We start from the raw sequence: 21072 nt of genomic DNA, 5'->3' as shown, positions 1-21072 counted from the left end.
TGTTCAGAGGCACCATCAGTTTGAAATTGAAGAAATTTTATGGAAAACTGATTTTCAGTTAGATTTTTAAAATGTGAGAAGCATTGTATTTCATCTGACTTTAGTTTCATTGGATAAATCCAATGAAATATGCTGAAGTCATCAACAAACGAGGTAATAACGAAAATCATCCAAGGAATCAACTGGTGAAGGGACCCAAACATCACAATGAATGAGAGATAAAGGAGATAAAGCATGAGGTTCCGAAGAAGAAAAAGGAAATTTAGAACTTTTTCCTAACTGGCAAGGATGACACTATTTATCAAAACTACCATTTGAAAGAGAAATTTGATTAGTGGACTGCAAAAATTTAACAATTTTCTTGGAAGGATGACCTAGACGACTATGCCAAGAATTTGTTGAAGCATATAAAGAGGTAGTAAAAGCAAAAGAAGTAGAAGACATTGAATTTGGTAAATGAGCAATAGGATATAGATTATTAACTATATTACCATGAACCAAAAGAATATCGTCATGCATATTTCTAATCTCATAGCCAAAAGGATCTAGTACAAAGTAGCACCAATTATATTTAGTAAATTAACCAACTGACATTAAATTATGTTTCAGTTCAGGTACTAAAAGAACATTGTTTAATGTAAACCTAGTGTCAGCGGTTTGTAAATTTGTACTACCAGTAAAAGAGATATGGGTAATAACTCACTGTTTCCTACGACCACTCTCACCTTGTTGTTGCATGAAGAAGTACGTTGTAGATTAGAAGAATCCCCAGTCATATACGTTGTAGCCCCGAATCAGATAACCAATGCATAGAAGTACTTGGATCACTAAAAATGGAAGCATCATTCACTTGAAATCTCTAAAAGCCTTGTTGGAGTTGATCAACTGAGATATCTCGTTGAACTTGAATAACAACATTAGCAGTAGGAGCAACTGTCTTTGGTGGTGAATATCTAAAGAAACATCTGCTTGCAAAGTGACCATTTTTGTGACAAATTTGGGATTCCACCTGAGAAAAATCCATAGTATTTCTTCTATTCCCATCTCCAGAGTTATCACCAGAAGTATGTGAATGTGAACCAGAACCATTATGAGAAGTATTATTATTGAACTGACTTTGTGACTTAAATCCTTTATTCTTATTCCTATTGCCACCAAAAGCTTTACCATTTTGAACATTTCTACCATAAAAAGCTGATGCATTTTGAAAATCAAATTGACTTGACGGATCATATTGTTCAATCCGTTACTCATGATTCAACAGTCTATCCTTAGTCTCAGGAAAGGTATGAAGAACTTCTCTATTGTAGGTAGATATGAAAAAATTGTCATAATCCCTTCCTAGGCCATTCAAGATACTCATCATAAGATCAGACTCACTTACTCTTTCTCCTATAGCAGCTAGGGAATCAACAATTGACGTAACTGATTGAAGATAGAGAATAATATATTGATTACCTATTTTAAGATTATTCAACTGATTACGTAATAAACTTTTCCTAGCTACACATTGGCTTATGAAACTAGTTTCAAGAAAATTCCAGATCTCGCTAGCAGATAAAAGACCAAGAACATCGCCTGAGATAGTTGGAATGAGAGTAGCTTTTAGACAACTTACAACGAACCGATCAATCTTTCTCCATAACGGCCACCTATGGTTAGGATTAATCATTGCTCCATAAGATATAATTGTAGCAGGGGGTTCTTGTACTTCTCCATTAACATATCCATACAAAACAGTCGATATCAAGATCGACTCGAATTGATCTCTCCAAAGCAAAAAATTGGTAGAATCTAATTTATGAGAAACAAAATTTGAGATATTGTTGAAAAGTAAAGTAAAATATAGAGAATCAGTAGTAGCGGAAGAATTAGGGAAATTCTGAGTTTGATTTGACATTTGTCTGGTTTGTGTAGGCATAGAAGACGAATAGCAAATGAATTTTGATGAAAAATTAATCAAGAACACAAATCAATTGATGAAACACCAGATGAAATTAGGGTTTGTAAAAATATTAAGAAAGATATTGAAAATTTGGTGTTGAGGATCTGATTGATATTGAAAAGATAATAGGAAAACATATCAGAATTTTTTTTTGGTTGATTAATTTTGGAATGGATCGTAACAGAATGATACCATGTGAAGACTAATAAGAAACTAAAAGATATTGTATTGATGTTGTGTTTTTCTTACGGAGACAGGAAAATAACATAAGAGTTTTATACAGATAAAGAAGAATAACACACGTGACAAGAACATGTATGACAATACAATTGACGAGAAAAATCAAATTAGTTTTCTCAGAATCAAAATCCCACCTTAACAATCACGCAAAAAATTTTACCGCATGATTGTTTAGGTCATTTGGAACCTAGAACCACTCAGATCATTTGTTCAAAAACCATAGATCGATTTTGGATTACCCTAAGAATGCTTGATCATCTTGTATCAGCGTCCTATGATTTTCCCGGTCACCGTCACCTTCTTTATCTCACCGATTTTGGGGAAAATGAGGACCACAAACTATTAGGGTAATTACACATATTAAAAATAAAATTGCGTATCCGTGGGGTTTTGGTGCTTCTCACAATCTATCAAATTATTTTGAAATAGTGTGATTAGGGTTTACAATTTACAGCATCATAGAAATGGAGAAGAAGAAGATAAAAAACAAAGGACGGGAGAAGGATACGGAGGAGAGAAGATCGTAATTAATTTGATTACCTTTATTATCTCATTAATTAAAATGTTAAGGTATTAGTGGAACATTATCTTAATTACACACAAATTTAAGTTGACTACTACTCCATCAGTCTTCCGTATAAAAGTGGAATTCTCGTAGAATAAGAAAAATTTTGATTTTTATAAATTTTCCTAATGTTTTCTTATTTATTTTCATCAATTTCAATATATTTATCTAGGAAATATGGAAAATTTCAATTTATTAAGAATTTTTATCCCACTATATTGAAAAGTGGAGTTGTTCTTGTAAATTACTGAAAGCATTAACTAAGTTTATTAACATCATGCTCTTTAATAAGGGTAAATATGGAAGAAATCATATTGGAATTGTTTTTATACCTATCTACAGTGACTAAAGAATTTTACTTCTGCGTCTTTATATTGGAGACGGTAGGAGTATTTTACCAACGGATTTCAATTTCCAATGAAACTAAAGGTCTATAATACCCCTGTTAACCTATATATGGGTATACAAATTAACAGTACCTTGAATATATGCTTGCGGCAAATGGAATATCATGGCAACATTTCTTCATGCCACTGCACGAGGACAAGATATGAAAAGATGGTCAATAACCTTTTACTCAGAGTTATAAACACTGCAATGGATTCCTATATCATTCTTGAACCTAGCAAATTTATCCTTGATTAACTCTATGAGAAATGTTTAGCTTCCACGTATGATCCAAACCTCAATGGGAACGTAATTTACAGAATCACCACTAGCACTAGCAGGCCTGATATTACCAAGGGTGTGATAAGCACTTTTAACAGTGAATTCCCTTTCATATCTGGATCCAGATTAAAGTGTCTTCTCCTATGGATGGAAGTCATATCACAAATTTCCTTGGCCGTGTGCCATGACCGAGATCAAAATAACGTTCCATTATCTCGTATTCTCTACCAAAAAATCACTAACGTACAAATAATCCCTATGATTAGTAACTCCCTCAACAGGAGTGGGTGGTGTGTTAAGCCAAAAAAACCCTACGATCAATCCAAATTATAACTCTAATGCCACATCTAACAACCCAGATAGAATGTTGTTTAACTACTTCTATTCCTACGTAAAAGCTTTTTCCAAATCCAAGAGCTGGTGTCTTTTAATTTATCGCGATGGAAAAAAGAATTACATCTTTTAGAATATTTAGTTTTATCACTTAAACCCGTAGTTCATCGGAACTAATGCAAGCTTTCTAGGCCAACTTGCTAATATTAAGAAAAATAATTAAAATTCATGAATCTAGACCACCTAGAGCTGTTGGATACACAAAGAAGGGTTTACATATTTGAGTCCCCATACCCAACTACACCTGTTTATATAGACTTACTAGGTATCACCCCGGCCTATGGTCGGGGCTCAACTTTTTTTTGAGTATTTTTTGTTGATTAGTCGGCTGGTCGGTATTTTTCACAAAATTTTAATCTGATAATAATTGTTGATCATTTTTTGTTGTTTAGTCGGCTGGTTGGTATATTCCACAAAATTTTATTCTGACAGTAATTGTCGGGTCGTTTAATTAGTCGGGTCATAGTATCCATTGTCGTTAGGGATGGTCTCAGTATTTAATTAATCATGGTGTAGTATAGTGTGTTATTAGTTAGTCAGGTCATAGTATTTAATTAGTCGGATCATAGGTATTACTTGGCGTTGAGCACATAGATTAGTCGATGTATTGTTGGTCGGGTCAGATTAGCTGGGATCAAAGACCATGAATTAGAAAATCTAGGGTCAGACGTAGTTTTCATAATAAAAAATAAAATTAGTCGTGTTAGGTTGAAATCTTGGGGATTAAGTTTCATTTTTTTTTGTCGGATCAAATTAGCCGGCCCTTCAAATTCTCTTGGGAAACGATAAATTTGGTTTTAAGGTTAGCTGTTTTAAATTAGGAAATTTAGTTAGATTAGAAAATGTCACAACAAACTCAAGGTTAGCCGGATCCTGTTTTAATGGTCACGTCAAATAAGCTGAGACTTACAGCCCGGCCGTGGTTTCTTAAATTCTTTTGGAGTAACCAGTAACAATTACATTCTATTAGCGTAACCAATTTCTTTTTTTGGTGAAAACTTGAGGATGATACGAATATACCGTACCAATTCGTTATGTATGGATAATGAGATTCCATTAATACAGAGCACTTATTGAATGTTCCCATTGGCTTGCATCCAGCATGGATTAAACCCATGAATTTGCCAATTATGGGTTGGACGATTTAACCATTCAATCATGGATACTTAACATGCGTCATCATACATCATGAATAACCGCATTCCAATTGAAATGAAATCTTTGGAGGAATCAATAAAACGACATCAATTAAATCCAGGATCTTTCAATGGCAAGAATTCTCACTATTTTTTAGATTCATGGACCAAATTCAATTTAGTAGGATCTTTCATTCACATTTTTTTCGACCAAGAACGTTTTTGCCGGGTTAGCTCCCAAGCCTTTTTTTTTTCCTATTCACATTTTTTTTGAATTCCAAGCCTATTTTTGCCTTTTTCCTACCCTAGAAATGTTTTGCCTTAGAATTTGTTTGTTTGCAGCTGACTCGGCGTCTGAATCTGAGTCAATCCCTGACTCGGACCGAGTTAGCAGTCAGACCGTTTGTTTTCCATTTTGAGTCAGATCTGACTCGACCTATGACTCAGACATAACCCCTGACTCGGACTCATTTGAGTCAGGTAACAAAATACCCCTGACTCATGGGACCAAACCACTGACTCACTTATTTCCGAGTCAGATGAGTCAGATCTGACTCAAAACAAACATATCGACTCAGATCCAGATGAATCAGGTGATTTCACTCAGATCCAGATGATTCAGATCCAGACGACTCAGATGAGTCAGGAGTAAACAAACATGGTGTTAGATTTTCTGGCTTCGCCACTGGACTGAGCTTGGAATTGAGGGACTAAAGATACAAACCATCAGGTACTCTGGGAAAATTTACTACGGCTGATCATCCAAACGATACATATAATAACACTCTGCTCCATCCAATGGAAACAAAACTGCACTATGAAGAGACAACTAAGATGGATCAAGAATTATTCAATCACTAAAACAACAAAAGCAATTAATATTTAACGGAACAACTTCCAAATGCTCAAAGAGCTCCACAGAAACCTTTTTCTCTACCATCACGATATATTTTCCCCTAAAAAAAATATACCCATTTCATAAAGCAAGCACTAAAGAAAATTCTTTAACCGATCGTACAGTGGGTAAGGCGGATTCTTATACGAAAGTTTTGCATCAAGAACTATGTGCTAAAAAAGTACACCAATTCCTACCGTGAAAAGAGCACCCACTAACCATCAATGCAGCAAAAGAGATATGTGAAAAGTAAACTGGTATGAGACGCATGATATCAGAAAAAATAAGACATGTTTAACGTGCATCACGGAAAGCTTCATTTGAAAAAGTATGTGGGAAATGTGTACTAAAATGGTAAGCTACAGAAAATACTAAAATGCATGTCTGGATCATATGATATTAGTCTATAAATAAATATTAACCATACTGCTATATTTTTTGCGTTTCCAAAATCGGCTTGCTCACCTGCAATATAACTTAACCTAATTACCATGAATGAAGTTCTCACTGTAATCTTGCCCATACCAAAAGAAGAAGAAAAAAACTCTACGTTCAGTGTGGAATGCAATTCAAACACTTTTCCAACTCCCACAGTAGGCTTCCTATTCAATTCTTTCGTATCTAGCATATCTAAAATATCCAAAGAAGCAGCAACGCGGTTGAGCATATATGTCAGAATACAAAATAACAAAAATAAATAGCATTATTGCTCCTGCGGAAAATTTTTAAACCTATTTCATATAATGTTTAAACCTCTTGCTCTCCAGTCAAAAGCCCCAGAACTGCACCAGGTCTTAGAAAATGAGATTTCAGATAAAGATCATGTTATAAAGAAAAAGTTGAAATTAAATAAAAGATCTTACCAATGCAAAGTAAGTCAAGGCAAGCTCCCACTGATTCCGGCTCACAACATATTACAGAATTAGCGAGAACTTTTTTTTTATTCCCAAAAATCGTTTATCAATGAAAATGGATATCTGCGAGTGGTGACATTGTCGGACATGCTTGAAACGGTTTTAGCCTATACAAATTAGTAATAACGCCATCTATAGGAGTCGAACCCACAACTACATGTTTGAGAACCATGTGCTCTTCCGTTTGAGATAAGACAACATATGTATGATATCCTAATGGAAGTGGGAATATAATATATTCACTCTTAAACTCAATTGATTCATCATCGTAAAGGGATATATAGTTCTAGTAAATCTAGTAAACCGATAGACATAATGATAGTGACAAAGCTGAATTCCTACTGTAGATTCTCAATAGTGAGTTCTCCCATTATGCACGGCTGGCCAACTTGCCTCTGTATATTCAGTCTATATCAAGCTATCGGCTCAGTAATTCACGATTAATAATTTTGGAGATAGCGAAAATTATCGATTCTAGTAAGCATCAACTTATAATTGGCTCCTTCTTCTTTCTGTATTATTGGCTTCTATGTAACTAATTTCCATCAATAATTTATAAGAAAGTAAAAGTGATTTGAGATTAATGGGCATACCTTCGGGTTGATCATGAATGCAAGATAACAAGCTAGTTCATTCTCAATACCACAAAACTATTCAAGCACACTAACCTTTTCAAGTTCACCCCAATAAAACAAAACCACCGACAACTGCTGACCCTCGTAACTAAATTCCCTCGATACCTCTTTTACGTCCATTATTAGGCCTCCAACTTCCCTAAGCAGTTCTCTCATCAGAATCAAATGCGAATTAAAATAAATAAATCAAACCGTGAACTAAGTGGCTACATGAAATTTAAGTAGAAAGAAAAGTAAACTACCTTTGAAATTTAATTTTGATTGTTTCAGTGCTTCCCAGTCGAGGGATAAACACGGGTTTTTTCGGTTCCATCTGGTGTTTACAGTAGCATCATATGATCCCCGCCTTCTGCCAATATGGAATTTACTTAGAGATCAATGATGCAATCAAAATCAGTGAACTTTGGTTTCTGTAAATTTTATTTGTGTTGGAGAATGAAAACTCACCTCTCTTTCCAATGAATATCTATACTCGAAGAGCTCCCACGAGAGCCGCCACATAATTCTTTTCCTGGTTAAGCTTCCACATTGAAAAAAAAATCTTGCCAAACGCAAACGATAAAGTTACAACAAACTTTGAAAAACAATGAAAACTTGAACATTAAAACTAAAATTTTTAGGCCAATGATAATCAACAGAAGCAGAGAAATCTCTAGGGATAGAATTTTAGGGTTTCTATATGTTTACCTTGTATTCTGCTATTCACTGTCGTTCTGAATCGACTTCACATGTACAAAACTAATAAATCGTAAAAGATGGATATGTTGATCAAGAAGAGAATAACAAACATAGAAAAAAAAACAAAATCACCGATACAAAAATTCCGATTCTTCCCGAACAAAATTATACACACACACAAAAAGAAACAACATGGAAAGCAAAGAGGTTAGAGAGAAATCAAATACATACCTATTAAGAATTCATTTGTCTACCTGTAACGAAACAACAAAACAGTGAGTCAAGATCCCATAATCTAATTAGGAAAGCCACGATGGAGATGGAATTGTAAAACAATTTTTGTATTAGCCTTTTTATATTATTGAAAGGAATCACATAGATTTAAGGTTGAATAATGGCGCACCTCACATTGATTGTAAACACAGATCTAAACACGATTGGTTCACAAGAGAAAAGGGTCTGTCAAAAAGAAAAACTATGTATGCTTGTAAGGATGCGAAAGCTTCTTATATAGAGGGTGCACAATGATATCCCTGAATGGAAGAAACACGAATTAGGAAATCCAGCTAACTCTGGTATCTGATCTATAAATGGAAATTGTTTTTTCTTTCTTTTTTTTTTTCCCGCAAGTAATAAAACTTACGTCGTTTTTGAGAAACACAGTTGTATTAGGAAACCGCAATGTGTGTCTTGTCTCCCGATCGTAGGCTCGAAAACATCCCTCGCACAACTTTATATCGGTGTCGTCGGGTGATGAAATCGATGGTCGGATTCAACAGGCTAGACAGACACCACTTCTTTTTATAATATAGATGTGAACTACTAGAATCTAAGAACATGTTTGTTTTCTCCTCTATATTGATAGAAGGTTTCACATAGAGGTTTACCTCTATCTCTATATAAATACCACTACCTAGAGATTTTGAAATTTTTGTTTGTTTAATCACTATATAAAAGCTCTATATTTAAATTTAAATTTATACATTTCACATTTTACCCTCATACAAATTCAAAATTTCCAAAATTCATTCCAAATCAACATTTTCAAATTTTCAAAACTACAATCATTATCAACCTCACTCAGCAGTACCAGTAAAGGTCACCTCTAATCCATAATTTTGTACACAACCACAATAACATTTTATACCCTAACAAGTATATCTAATTCATTTGCAACCTGATCACGTAATTCATGCATAAAAGTCTGATCTTGTGGTCTAAAAACATGTTGTGTAGCTGATGTTGCACTTTCACTATGCATCTCAACGTTATTGTTCACTTCCAACCCGACATCTTCAAACCGCCGAAATAATTCGTTTCCAAGAGACTTGTTTAAGGGACGCTCCAGAATACCCTTCCTTCCCAACCTCTTCGATACTCAAGTCGATAAATCTCTTAGAAAGGCCATCGATACTTGTGAATATATGTGCACCTCGATAAATCTCTTAGAAAGGCCATCGATACTTGTGAATATATGTGCACCCCCTCTCCTTTTAGAACCCTCAGCTTTATCCATATCTTCATTATATAGAAATATAGTAGGTCATTCAAGATAATATGTTTGCAAGGCAACTCATCAAGCAATACACTAGAGATATACATACATAGATTTCTTAGCAAGATCCAGCAGACAATAAGAGAAATATGAAAATGCACTAATGACACATGAAAATTTCTGCACTAAAGCATAAGAAAGAGTGATCACAGATTAAGTAAGAGAACTTTACTGAACTGAAGAAATTCAGTTTTATAATAGCACAGACATAGCTTTACTGTAAAACAAACTGTGGGACAATATTATGCATAACAGTATGAGCTGCTCATAACCATTATTTGCAAATTATAAATCATCATCAATAACCTAATTATAATTGAATATAAATTATCATCAGTTCATGTTGGTGAATAATATTAACAAAACATCAAACCTAAGGAGATAAACAATCAGAGAATCAACACAATACAAAATAAGATCTAAATCTGCAATACATCATCATGGTCATATTCATATTAGACCAAAAACAATATTGGATCCATATATATATCATTGATTCAATTGAATCCACAAAACCAGATTGAAACCAAAGAAATCAGAACAAAACATAATGAAAATTAGCCGAAAACGAAATCGAATAATTGCTACCTCTTTTGATGATTAGGGTTAGGTCTCGTAAAGGGGAATCGAGAGAGATGGTAGATAGAATCAGAAGAGATGAAACTTGCCCTAATTGTTAGAATTGGTTGATGAATCTTTTTTTTTTCCGGTGATGTTCTTCACTGAAAAGAAAAGAGATGATGAAATACATTAACCCTAAAATATAACAGACAAAATATAGAAACATATATCTTCTAAGCTGAGATTCAAGATCAGTTAATCAAAGATATTAGATAAAACCCTAAAATCTGATTTAACAGAGATGGAAACCTAAAATCGAAAAACTGATAATGACTTACACAGATCGAAATCTTAAACTCGATTAACGGTAATCTTAAAATCTCTCCATGAGTGAATCCAAAAGCAACCTTACCTCAATTTCAGAGAGAAAAAACGAAGAGGAGAGAAAAAAAGAAAAAAGAGAACCTGAGAAACGAATTTAGGTTTTGTTTTGATAGTGGATAAAATTTGTCAAAATAAAATTTGTTGGAGGGTCATATGGACATTTCACAACGAAATAGAGGTTTGGCTGAAAGATAGCAGTAGAGAGGTGCTATCTGATTTCCTCTATCTAATAGAGGTTTAGCCTCTATATTGGTAGAGGTAGTGGAAAAAACAAACATCCTAAAATGTGGACTCACCTCTACATAGAGGTTAATAGTGGTTTGCCTCTATATAGAGGAGAAAACAAACATGCTGTAAAACTCGCGACCTCCATTCCACAGACAACATGCGGTATTTCATTCATCTATCCACCTTTTATGGGATAGAGGGAGTATTTGTTATCCCTCAAAAACACTTTTAAAGGATTGATCTAGAGGTGTAAAAACATGCCGGCCCGGCAAAGCCCAGCCCACGAAGTCACGTGCTTAGCGTTTTTTTGTGTTGTGTTGGGCTGTGCCAGAGATTCAGACGTGTTGTGTTGTGCTAAATGGCGTGTCGTGATGTGCTGTGCAAAAAAAAAATAAACGTGTTGTGTCGTGTTGTGCTCTGCTAGCGCACTTATTTTATGTTTTCCAAAATAAATATTTTTGAGATATTTTAGTTAGTACATGTATTATGACAGAAATAAATTAGCATAACGAAAATAAAATGTCAGAAATTGGCTAAAACAATGTTCTTTTGTGAAACATGCATCAAATGTGATGTATTGTGTTGTATTTTCTGCACGGCGTGGCGTGCTTTCTTCGTGTGTCGTGCTGTGTTGTGCCGCGTGCTAACACGCGCTGCGTGTTGTGCCGTGCTGATGTGCCTATTTTTCTGGCACAACACAACACATTAAACAAACGTGTTGTGCTCGTGCTGGGACGGTCACATGTTGTGCCGTATTGTGCTCGAATTTTAACGTGTTGTATTATGTCAAAAACGTGCTGGCCCGTCCCAATTTACATCCATTCCTTATTACTCATTCTTTTTTTAGATGTGAAAGCCTTGCTTTTTATGTAGCTCAAAACAGGTGACCGGAGGAATATAATCATACATCAAATCTTTCTATTTATCTAGGTAATTTGTTGTTATTTTTTATTTTATTTTAGATATGGTTAAATCCCAAAAATTATATGTTAAAGTTTAAACCTCGAAGAGATCTACTGTCTATATTAGGACAACATATTTGACGTGATATTCAAGCTACACTTTTCAGAATATTCTAGAATGTATTATACGTATAAAGTCCTTGTGTTCTAGGAAGTCTTAAGTTAGGAAATACTTGTATTACAAGTCTTTTATTGTTCTAGAATTCTAGGTTATAATCTGTATAAATATATGTTCTTATTGTACAATCACATATATAACAAAGATTAATAATTGTTTCTCCTAAACTCTTCTTTCTCTATACCTAAACCTAAACCTAAACTTGACTTGGTATCCCCCAATGCCCACGAGTTCTATTTAGGTAGTTGATGTTATCATCCAACGATTTTAATATTGTAGCACAATCACATCTGCATTACCAATCAAAGAAAGGAAAAAACAAAATTTCATTACATCACACTAATTTATAACGGCGGAAACTGAAGAAAAATATCGATGAAAATACAAGTGAGTAATAACTCTAGAAAGATATATTTCTTTTTTGGTCGTATATTCTGAATTCCCTACACTCCTAAATATTTAAGAGTACAAATCTCACCCAAAACTCTCATTCTCGCTCGCCGAGAAAGAATCTTATGGTGGTGTTGCAATGGCTCTATCATCAGGATAAAAATAGTCGTAATATCACCCCCCCCCCCATTTGTTTCAGTGATTTCCGGACAGCTCCATTCGACCAGCCAAGAGTTTTCAGTAATATTACCCATATCTAACTCAAATAGAGGTACACATTTAGCAATTTGCTATTCATTACTCACTAACTATTAACATTTAATATTAAGATTTCAAATACGAAAGAATTAATATTTCAAATATGAAAAACGCGAGTTTTAAATATGATATTATTATTGTAATAAAAATACTACCATATATATTAGAGATTAAATTCATCATATTTTTTTAGTTGTTTTTAAAGCTGTAATTCATGCATCTTGTTAATATGTTGATGAAGATTCTTAGGAATCTTATTACCATCTATGTATTCACAGTGTCTTTGAGTTTCTTTCTTAAAATACACTGAAAACTTCACCTACTCTACGTATAAGACAACAAAATTATACTACACAGAACACATTATATGTTTATTTTCTATATACAAATATTTATACGGCGATCGATCTATTATTTCTTTCTAATCGATGGTGAGAAATTTTCTCTTTTCTATTCTTTCTTGATTTCTATACATGTCATATATCTTCATCAATGGGATGACCATAGTTTAGTATTTGTTGGTGGAGATTTTATAATTTTTTATAATTTTCTTTTATCTTTTTTAATTTGAACAATGAATATTACCGATCGTTCGTAATTAAAAAAAATGCCAGTTTTTATATTTTTCACGGAGTTTAATATTAATCTCTTGTAAGCATATATGTACGAGAGTACCAACATGAATATTATGATTAATACGACCAAATCAGTATATTATTTTTTTCATATTTTTATAAACATCTCATGATAAAAACGGTTCTTGTTCAGGGGTTTTTTTTCGCATTTTTTGGGTGATATGTTGTTCACTAGGCGTAGTCCAAGGGAAGGAGATTGGTGCGAGTAAATATGGTTTAAAAAATTCATTGGGTAACGATGATAATCCTGTTTTCAATGTCATGGATTATAACACCATTGGAGATGGCATTGCAGACGACTACCAAGTAATACAGCCGAAACTAATGACTTTATTTATTTATTTATTTATTTATCTGCATATTTTAACGTGATTATGACGATCTATGTAGGATTTTCTAGATGCATGGACAAGGATGTGTAGTACAGCCGGAGCTAATGCAATCCTTGTCATACCAAAGGGAAAAACGTTCTTAGTGAGTCGTATAATCTTTGATGATCCTTGCGCATTACAAACCCCTTTTTTACAGGTAAATTAAATAAATGATGATGTTATATGATATATATACTTGTTCTGACTTTTTATGAATGTTAATTTCTTGTATTTGATTCATTTCATTAATATGTTTGTAACTATTCATACCATCTTATTAATTCAAGTACTAGATATGGCTCAGGGAATCAATATTGACAATATATATTTTTACTCCCAGGTTGATGGGGATATTATTGCACCTACAAGGGATGGTTGGAGCAGTGGAAAACCCCAACCTACTGATAGTTGGATCACATTCAGTAATGTGAATGGTCTAGCAATAAACGGATCAGGTCGAATCGACGGTCGAGGTTCAGATTGGTGGGATCTACCTGATAAAGACAGCCATCGGTAACAAGATTTACAATTGCCAAAAAAATACTGGTGGGATTATCTTCTAAAATTTGTACAATTCACACGTTTGATAATATTCTTTGATTTTATGTAGGCATTAACATTGGAAAATTGTAATAATGGTCAATTGAGCTGGTTGGCGCATGTGAATAACCAAAGAAATCATATTTCTATATGCGAATGTAATAACGTGCTCATTTCTCACATAACCATAAACGCTTCTGAAAATAGTCATAATACTGATGGTATTGACATCAGTCTTTCACAAAACATCCGTATCGAACACTCTTCCATTGGAACCGGTAAACTTAATTAAATTTTATTCACATGTATAGCCCCTTTAAATGGGATCAAATTTAGAAAGGTATTAACTTAATTCGTGTAATTACTTAGGTGATGATTGTGTTGCTATCAATGGAGGATGCAAGTTTATCACGTGAATTGTGGTCCTGGACATGGCATAAGGTTGATGAACATTTTATACTTTCAAATTTCCATAAACGGTAATATTTCTTTCATTGATCAGGTTATAATTAATTTACGATTTATGTCTTTTTACAGTATTGGAAGTTTAGGAGGTAATGGAAAAGAGGACACAGTTGAAAAAGTGCATGTTCAAAATGTTCATTTTTCTGGAACTATGAATAGTGCAAGGATAAAGACATGGGAAGTGAGTATATAACACCACCCTCTACTACTTTGAAAATCCGCCAGTGAAAACAAATATTATTGTATCTTAGAAAAGTAATCAATCGTAATCTTATTTAGCATGTTTTTTAATTTTCATCTTTTTAAAATAAAATTAATTTTCATATTTACATTGATTTTTTTTAGGTAGGCCAAGGATTTGCAAGAAAAATATTATTCGATCAGATTACTCTCGCAAAAGTATATAATCCTATAGTCATTGATCAACACTAATTCAGTGACGTCCACCGCTCGGTAGAAGTAAGAAGTTACTTAATGAAACATTTATTTATATGATGAATCAAAGATAGTTAGTTTTACAAGTTCTAACAAGTTCATTATATGCATTACAGGCGTCTGATATTGCGATTAGCGATGTAACATTCAGTGGAATTAACGGAACTTCGACAAATGATATAGTAATTAAGTTGAATTGCAGTGCGGTTGTACCTTGCACAAACATCATCATGAACAACATCAACATACAATCAACAAAATCCATAGCCTCTTCTAATTGCGTCAATGCTCGTGGAACAACCACTGAGACATCTCCTAATGTTTCTTGCTTAACATAATTTGTTTCTTTGCATCAGGCAGAAAAGTGTTTTTTTTTGTTTCAAAGAACCTCATATATCCTTTATCTCATTAATAAAATCTTATCAATATTTTGTTTCCGACTGTTCGTTGTTTCTAATTTTAGTTTCTTTCTGTTCAGTGGAATATGCAGTGACGGAGGTAGGGGTGGCTTCCCCAAGCTGTAGTCCATGACATAGAAAAACAACCAAATCACCGATACAAAAACTCTGATTCTTCTCGAACAAAATTACACACACACACAAAAAGAAACAACATGGAAAGCAAAGAGGTTAGAGAGAAATCAAATACATACCTATTAAGAATTCGTTTGTCAACCTGAAACGAAACAACAAAACTGTGAGTCAAGATCCCATAATATAATTAGGAAAGCCACGATGGAGATGGAATTGTAAAAGAATTTTTGTATTATCCTTTTTATATTATTGAAAGGAATCACATAGATTTAAGGTTGAATAATAACGCACCTCATATTGATTGTAAACACAGATCTGAACACGATTGGTTCACAAGAGAAGAGGGTCTGTCAAAAAGAAAAACTATGTATGCTTGTAAAGGATGCGAAGGCTTCTTATATAGAGGGTGCACAATGATATCCCTGAATGGAAGAAACACGGATTAGGAAATCCAGCTAACTATGTTATCTGATCTATAAATGGAAATTGTTTTTTCTTTCTTTTTTTTCCCGCAAGTAATAAAATTAACGTCGTTTTTGAGAAACACAGTTGTATTAGGAAACCGCAATGTTTGTCTTGTCTCCCGATCGTAGGCTCGAAAATATCCCTCGCACAACTTTATATCTATGTCGTCGGATAACGAAATCGATGGTCGGATTCAACAGGCTAGACAGACACCACTTCTTTTTATAATATAGATATGAACTACTAGGCTCTAAAACTCGCGACCTCCGTTCCACAGACAGCATGCGGTATTTCATTCATCTATCCACCTTTTATGGGATGGAGGGAGTATTTGTTATCCCTCAAAAAAACTTTTAAAGGATTCATCTAGAGGTGTAAAAACGTGCCGGCCCGGTACATCCCAGCCCACGAAGTCACGTGCTTAGCGCTTTTTGTGCTGTGTTGGGTTGTACCAGAGATTCAGACGTGTTGTGTTGTGCTAAATGGCGTGTCGTGTTGTGCTGTGCCAAAAAAAATAAACGAGTTGTTTCGTGTTGTGCTGTGCTAGCACACTTATTTTATGTTTTCCAAAATATATATTGTTGAGATGTTTTAGTTAGTACATGTATTATTACATAAATAAATTAGCATAACGAAAATAAAATATCAGAAATTGGCTAAAACAATGTTCTTTTGTGAAACATGCATCGAATGTGATGCATTGTGTTGTATTTTATGCATGACGCGGCGTGCGTTCTTCGTGTGTCGTGCTGTGTTGTGCCGCGTGCTAACACGCGCTGCGTGTTGTGCCGTACTGATGTGCCTATTTTTCAGGCACAACATAACACATTAAACAAACGTGTTGCGCCCGTGCTGGGCCGGTCACATGTTGTGCCGTATTGTGCTTGAATTTTAACGTGTTGTGTCAAAAAAGTGCTGGCCCCGTCCCAATTTACATCCATTCCTTCTTACTCATTCTTTTTTTTTTTTAGATGTGAAAGCCTTGCTTTTTATGTAGCTCAAAACAGGTGACCGGAGGAATATATTCATACATCAAATCTTTCTATTTACCTAGGTAACTTGTTGCTATTTTTTATTTTATTTTAGATATGGTTAAATCCCAAAAATTATATGTTAAAGTTTAAACCTCGAAGAGATCTACTGTATATGTTAGGACAACATCTGTGACGTGATATTCAAGCTACACTTTTCACAATATTCTAGAATGTATTATACGTATAAAGTCCTTGTGTTCTAGGAAGTCTTAAGTTAGGAAATACTTGTATTACAAGTCTTTTATTGTTCTAGAATTCTAGGTTATAATCTGTATAAATATATGTTCTTATTGTACAATCATATATATAACAAAGATTAATAATTGTTTCTCCTAAACTCTTCTTTCTCTATACCTAAACCTAAACTTGACTTGGTATCCCCCGATGCCCACGAGTTCGTATTTAGGTAGTTGATGTTATCATCCAACGATTTTACCACTGTAGCACAATCACATCTGCATTACATCATCCTAATTTATTGTTCTTAACTTTCCGTTGCTTGTACAATCAAAGAAAGGGAAAAAGAAAACTTCATTACATCGCACTAATTTATAACGGCAGAAACTGAAGAAAAATATCGATGAAAATACAAGTGAGTAATAACTCTAGAAAGATATATTTCTTTTTTGGTCTTATATTCTGTATTCACTACACTCCTAAATATTAGAAGAGTACAAATCTCACCCAAAACTCTCATTCTCGCTCGTCGAGAAAGAATCTTATTGTGGTGTTCGAATGGATCTATCATCAGGATAGCAATAGTCGTAATATCCCCCCCCCCCCCCCCTCCATTTGTTTCAGTGACTTCCGAAAAGCTTCCTTCGACCAGCCAAAGGTTTTCAGTAATATTACCCATATCTAACTCAAATAGAGGTACACATTTAGCAATTTAGTATTCATTACTCACTAACTATTAACATTTAGTATTAAGATTTCAAATATGAAAGAATTAATATTTCAAATATGAAAAACCCAGGGGTTTAAATATGGTATTATTATTGTAATAAAAATACTACCATATATATTAGAGATTAAATTCATCCTATTTTCTTTAGTTGTTTTTAAAGCTGTAATTCATGCATCTTGTTAATATGTTGATGAAGATTCTTAGGAATCTTATTACCAACTATGTATTCACAGTGTCTTTAAGTTTCTTTCTTAAAATACATTGAAAACTTCACCTACTCTACGTATATCTATGTATATATATACCCAACAACATAAGACAATAAAATTATACTACACAGAACACAGTATATGTTTATTTTCTATATACAAATATTTATACGGCGATCGATCTATTATTTCTTTCTAATCGATGGTGAGAAATTTTCTATTTTCTATTCTTTCTTGATTTCTATACATGTCCTATCTCTTCATCAATGGGATGACCATAGTTTAGTATTTGTTGGTGGAGATTTTATTGTTTTTTTATAATTTTTCTTTTCTCTTCTTTAATTTGAACAATGAATATTACTGATCGTTCGTAAGTAAAAAAAATTGCCAGTTTTTATACTTTTCATGGAGTTTAATATTAATCTCTTGTAAGAATATATGTACGAGAGTACAAACATGAATATTATAATTAATACGACCAAATCAGTATATTATTTTTTTTCATATTTTTATAAACATCTCATGATAATAACGGTTCTTGTTCAGGGGGTTTTTCGCATTTTTTGGGTGATATGCTGTTCACTAGGCGTAGTCCAAGGGAAGGAGATTGGTGCGAGTAAATATAGTTTAAAAAATTCATTGGGTAACGATGATAATCCCGTTTTCAATGTCATGGACTATAACGCCATTGGAGATGGCATTGCAGACGACTACCAAGTAATACATCCGGAACTAATGACTTAATTAATTTATTTATTTATCTTCATATTTTAACGTGATTATGACGATCTCTGCAGGCTTTTCTAGATGCATGGACAAGGATGTGTAGTACATCCGGAGCTAATGCATTCCTTGTCATACCTAAGGGAAAAACGTTCTTAGTGAGTCGTATAAGCTTTGATGGTCCTTGCGAATTACAAAACCCTTCTGTACAGGTAAATTAAAGAAATGATGATGTTATATGATATATACTTGTTCTGAACTTTTACGAATATTAATTTCTTGTATTTGATTCATTTTATTAATATGTTTATAATTATTCATACAATTTTACTAATTCAAGTACTAGATATGGCTCAGGGAATCAATATTGACAATATATATTTTTACTCCCAGGTTGATGGGGATATTATTGCACCTACAAGGGATGGTTGGAGCGGTGGAAAACCCCAACCCACTGATAGTTGGATCACATTCAGCAATGTGAATGGTCTAGCAATAAACGGATCAGGTCGAATCGACGGTCGAGGTTCAGATTGGTGGGATCTACCTGATAAAGACAGACCATCGGTAACAAGATTTACAATTTCCAAAAAAATACTGGTGGGATTATCTTCTAAAATTGGTACAATTCACACGTTTGATAATATTCTTTTATTTTATGTAGGCATTAACATTGAAAAATTGTAATAATGGTCAATTGAGCTGGTTGGCGCATGTGAATAGCCAACGAAATCACATCTCTATATGCGACTGTAATAACGTGCTCATTTCTCACATAACCATAAACGCTCCTGAAGATAGTCATAATACTGATGGTATTGACATCAGTCTTTCACAAAACATCCGTATCGAACACTCTTCCATTGGAACCGGTAAACTTAATTAAATTTTATTTACATGTATAGCCCCATTAAATGGGATCAAATTTAGAAAGGTATTAACTTAATTCGTGTAATTACTTAGGTGATGATTGTGTTGCTATCAATGGAGGATGCAAGTTTATCAATATTACCGACGTGAATTGTGGTCCTGGACATGGCATAAGGTTGATGAACATTTTATACTTTCAAATTTCCATAAACGATAATATTTCTTTCACTGATCAGGTTATAATTAATTTACGATTTATGTATTTTTACAGTATTGGAAGCTTAGGAGGTAATGGAAAAGAGGACACAGTTGAAGAAGTGCATGTTCAAAATGTTCATTTTTCTGGAACTATGAATGGTGCAAGGATAAAGACATGGGAAGTGAGTATATAACACCACCCTCTACTATTTTGAAAATCCGCCAGTGAAAACAAATATTATTGTTTCTTCGAAAAGTAATCAATCGTAATCTTATTTAGCATGTTTTTTAATTTTCATCTTTTTAAAGTAAAATTAATTTTCATATTTACATTGATTTTTTTCCAGGGAGGCCAAGGATTTGCCAGAAAAATATCATTTGATCAGATTACTCTCTCAGAAGTATATAATCCTATAGTTATTGATCAACACTACTTCAGTGACGTCCACCGCTCGGTAGAAGTAAGAAGTTACTTAATGAAACATTTAATTATATGATGAATCAAAGATAGTTAGTTTTCCAAGTTCTCAGAAGTTCATTATATGCATTACAGGCGTCTGCTGTTGCGATTAGCGATGTAACGTTCAGTGGAATTAACGGAACTTCGACAAATGATATAGTAATTAATTTGAATTGCAGTGCGGTTGTCCCTTGCACAAACATCATCATGAAAAACATCAACATACAATCAACAAAATCCATAGCCTCTTCTAATTGCGTCAATGCTCGTGGAACAGCCACTGAGACATATCCTAATGTTCCTTGCTTAACATAATTTGTTTCTTTGCATCGGGCAGAAAAGTGTATTTTTATTTTTTGTTTGTTTCAAAGAACCTCATATATCCTTTATTTCATTAATAAAATATTATCAATATTTTGTTTCCAACTGTTCATTGTTTCTATTTGTAGTTTCTTTATGTTCAGTGGAATATGCAATGACGGAGGTAGGGGTGGCTTACCCAGGATGTAGTCCATGACATAGAAAAACAACCAAATCACCGATACAAAAACTCTGATTCTTCCCGAACAAAATTACACAGACACACAAAAAGAAACAACATGGAAAGCAAAGAGGTTAGAGAGAAATCAAATACATACCTATTAAGAATTTGTTTGTCTACCTGAAACGAAACAACAAAACAGTGAGTCAAGATCCCATAA

At 33.7% G+C, this 21072-nt stretch overlaps 1 protein-coding gene and 1 pseudogene across 1 annotated transcript; both read left to right on the top strand.

The window, feature by feature from the left end:
* The first annotated feature begins 13422 nt into the window (after nucleotides 1-13422).
* LOC113344929 lies at nucleotides 13423-14969 on the top strand (annotated as a pseudogene).
* A 3823-nt stretch (nucleotides 14970-18792) lies between these two features.
* LOC113344928 (probable polygalacturonase At3g15720) lies at nucleotides 18793-20686 on the top strand. Its single transcript, XM_026588803.1, has 8 exons — nucleotides 18793-18837; nucleotides 18918-19055; nucleotides 19237-19410; nucleotides 19508-19715; nucleotides 19807-19888; nucleotides 19985-20093; nucleotides 20259-20372; nucleotides 20465-20686. The coding sequence occupies exons 1-8, from the start codon at nucleotides 18793-18795 to the stop codon at nucleotides 20684-20686; spliced, it is 1092 nt and encodes a 363-aa protein (XP_026444588.1).
* Nucleotides 20687-21072: the final 386 nt, after the last annotated feature.

Source organism: Papaver somniferum, unplaced genomic scaffold (assembly GCF_003573695.1).
Source record: "Papaver somniferum cultivar HN1 unplaced genomic scaffold, ASM357369v1 unplaced-scaffold_80, whole genome shotgun sequence".
Lineage (NCBI taxonomy): Eukaryota > Viridiplantae > Streptophyta > Magnoliopsida > Ranunculales > Papaveraceae > Papaver > Papaver somniferum.
Note: the sequence above shows the minus strand (reverse complement) of the source record. Positions and strands in the feature narration are given on the sequence as shown.